The 3,159-nt window shown below is 49.4% G+C and overlaps 1 protein-coding gene across 1 annotated transcript in view; it reads right to left on the bottom strand.

Moving 5' to 3' along the window:
- USP10 (ubiquitin specific peptidase 10) overlaps positions 1-622 on the bottom strand; it is a 66,965-nt gene extending 66,343 nt beyond the window's left edge. Inside the window, exons 1-3 of the mRNA XM_010850867.1 lie at positions 617-622; positions 277-393; positions 12-224 (exon numbers count right to left, since the gene is read on the bottom strand). Of these exons, the coding sequence (XP_010849169.1) occupies positions 12-224; positions 277-393; positions 617-622 (336 nt within the window). The remainder of the gene's footprint in view (positions 1-11; positions 225-276; positions 394-616) is intronic.
- Between the last annotated feature and the right edge of the window lie 2,537 nt (positions 623-3,159).

Below are 3,159 nucleotides of genomic sequence, written 5' to 3'. Positions count from 1 at the left end.
CTCGCCCGCACATACACACTCGCATCGGCCGCCGCGCCTGCGCACTGGCCGCGCGCCGCGGGGCGTGGGGAGGCCGGGCGCGCCGGGCCTGCGCTGCGCATGCGCAGCCGACAGGTGGGCGTGCGCGGCGGGAGCCGGCCTGGGGTGGGCCCTGAGCCCGCGCCCCTAGGCGGATACGGCCCCGCCCTCTGCAGACCCGAGCTGCCGGGCCCGGAGGGAAAGCGCTGGGGACGGAGGTGATAACGCCGGAGCGCCTGGTGTGCCCGAGCTTCTCACCACCCCGGAGGCCACCTGGGCGGTGCTTGGCGGGACTCGGGAAGTCCGGGCCGGGAGCTGCGGCCTGAGGTCGGCCTGGTCCGCCGAACCCTTGGGCTGGGGTCTCCGAAGTGCGAGCTGAAGATCTCAGAGCAGTTGCGTTTATGGAGGTCGCATCCACCCATTCATATTTGTTCACTTTTCATTCATTCCACAAACACACTGAGCGCCTGCACTGTGCCACGCCTTTAACTAGGCATCGGAGAATATTTTTTAAAAAAAATAAAAACGCACCCGTAAAGCGTTTAGGATTGGGGCCTGGCAAATGATAAGCATCCAGTGTTACCTATCACACACCTACATGCATGTTTGCAGACAGACCAGTTTTCGGGTCATTGGTTCCAGAAACAGTGAGCCCCACCTGACCATGCAGGGTACCACCTGCTTCGGCCCCTCCAGCTGAGTCTTTGGGTTCGTCACCCGTGAATGAGGTTAATTAAATTTCTTAACTCATAAGATTTATGTAAGGAGCAAATTAAATGAGTGTGAACACACTGGCAAAAAAATTTAAAAAAAAACTTTAAAAAGCTAGGGAAACAATACTGTTGTACCCATGCTGATATTAAAACCACAGGAAAAAAATCTACCTATGTATAAAGACAAGGAGGGATATGAAAACCCATTGATGACTTATAGTGGTTTACATCTAGTTTGTAACAGCATGTTTTGTTTGTTTTAATGGTGGCACCACTTGATTTCAATACAAGGAGATACATGTGAAAAGGGAAATATGAGCAAGCATTGTGGGCCCTGGGCTTCCCTGGTAGCTCAGATGGTAAAGCATCTGCCTGCAATGCAAGAGACCCAGGTTTCGACCCCTGGGTTGGGAAGATCCCCTGGAGTAGGAAATGGCAACTCACTCCAGTATTCTTGCCTGGAGAACTCCATGAACAAAGGAGCCAGGCAGGCTACAGTCCACGGGATTGCAGAGTCAGACAGGACTGAGCGACTAACACATTGTAGGCCCTGCAGTCCTTAGCAGGCCCTTCCCTGGTGGCGCAGACAGTAAAGCGTCTGCCTGCAGTGCTGGAGTTCAGTTCAGTCTCTCAGTCGTGTCCAACTCTTTGCAGTGCGGGAGACCTGGGTTCAATCCCTGGGTTGGGAAGATCCCCTGAGAAGGAAATGGCAACCCACTCCGGTACTCTTGCCTGAAAAGTTCCATGGACTGAGGAGCCTGGTAGGCTACATTCCATGGGGTCGCAAAGAGTCAGACACGACTAAGCGACTTCACTACCTTCACTACTATACTTGCAATGAGAGCCAGGGGAGGAAAGCACAGTCAAGAAAGACCTGAAAGGGACTTCCCTGGTGGTCCAGTGGTTAAGAAGCCACCTTCCAATGCAGGGACACAGGTTCAATCCCTGGTTGGGAAACTAAGATCCCACATGCTGTGGGCCTTCGTCCCACAACTAGTGAGCCGGCACACTGGAACAAAGTCCTAGCACAGCCCCACCAAAGAAAGCCTGAAATAAAATCCCAACACCCGCACTCTCTGGGCTGTGTGAATTTCAGCAGGTAAACTTTCTGTGAATTTTTTGTAAAAGGAGGTGTGGTAAGCAGAGTCATCCCATCCCCAAAATGTCCACTTTCCAATCTCCAGAACCCGTACAGATGTGACTTTACATTGCTAAAGGGACTTTGCTGCTGCTGCTGCTAAATCGCTTCAGTCGTGTCCGACACTGTGCGACCCCAGAGACAGCAGCCCACTAGGCTCCTCTGTCCCTGGGATTCTCCAGGCAAGAGTACTGGAGTGGGTTGCCATTTCCTTCTCCAATGCATGAAAGTGAAAAGTGAAAGTAAAGTCACCCAGTCGTGCCCAACTCTTAGCGACCCCATGGACTTCAGCCTACCAGGCTCCTCCACCCATGGGATTTTCCAGGCAAGAGTACTGGAGTGGGTTGCCATTGCCTTCTCCAAAAGGGACTTTGCAGATGGGGTTAAATTGAAGACTTTGAGATAAAGAGATTAAATGGGTGGGACCCATGTAAACACGAAGATCCTTAAAAAAAGAAAGAGGGAGGAAGCCAGAGAGTCAGACAATCAGAGAAGTTAACAACTAAGTGAGGAGGGAGGACAGAGAGAGTGAGAGAGATTTCAAGATGCTAGGCTGCTGGCTTTGAAGATGGAGGAATGCAGTTCTAGAAGCTAGTAAAGACACAGATTTTCTCCTAAAGCCTCCAGAAAGAAGACAGCCTTGCCTACAACTTGTCTTCAGCCCAGTGAATCTTCTGACCTACAGAACTGCAAAATAATTTGTAAACCAGTAAATTTGTGGCCACTTGTTACAGCAGCAACAGGAAATTAACACAGAGGAATAATACAATCTACTTTGCAAGCATGTTGCCAGGAGGAAACAACTGTATTTAGCTCATGGAATATGGTGCCTAGCACTTTTTAACTACCAATCAATTAGTGATAAGGGACTTTTTATTAAATCCCAGGGAAGGTATGAGTTTTCTCCAAGGAGGTAACATTTGAGCTAAGCTTTGGTAACTATGTCTTGAGAGGGGCCCCATATTTTCCCATCTAAACCAATGGCTACATGGTCTGACAAGCAGGAGTTAATTCTTGGGTCCCAGGGGTTAGACTATTTCAGTTAGACCTATCCTACCTGGAAAATTATTTTCTGGAGCTCTGATAGTATAGAAGAGTACCGTGTGACCTGGGGCAAGTACCTACCTCTCCAGACCCTCTGTTTCCTCCTCTGTAAAACAGGAGGGATGATACCTTTCAGGAATGTAATGGAAATGAATACAATAACAAGAAAACATATGTAAATTGCTTAATAAGATGTTCAGCATAGAGCAAGAACTCAATAAATGATGGAAATTATCATTATCCAGA

This window comes from Bison bison, unplaced genomic scaffold, assembly GCF_000754665.1.
Source record: "Bison bison bison isolate TAMUID 2011002044 unplaced genomic scaffold, Bison_UMD1.0 scf7180017864295, whole genome shotgun sequence".
NCBI lineage: Eukaryota > Metazoa > Chordata > Mammalia > Artiodactyla > Bovidae > Bison > Bison bison.
The sequence above is the reverse complement of the archived record's forward strand: the minus strand, read 5'-3'. Positions and strand labels throughout refer to the sequence as shown.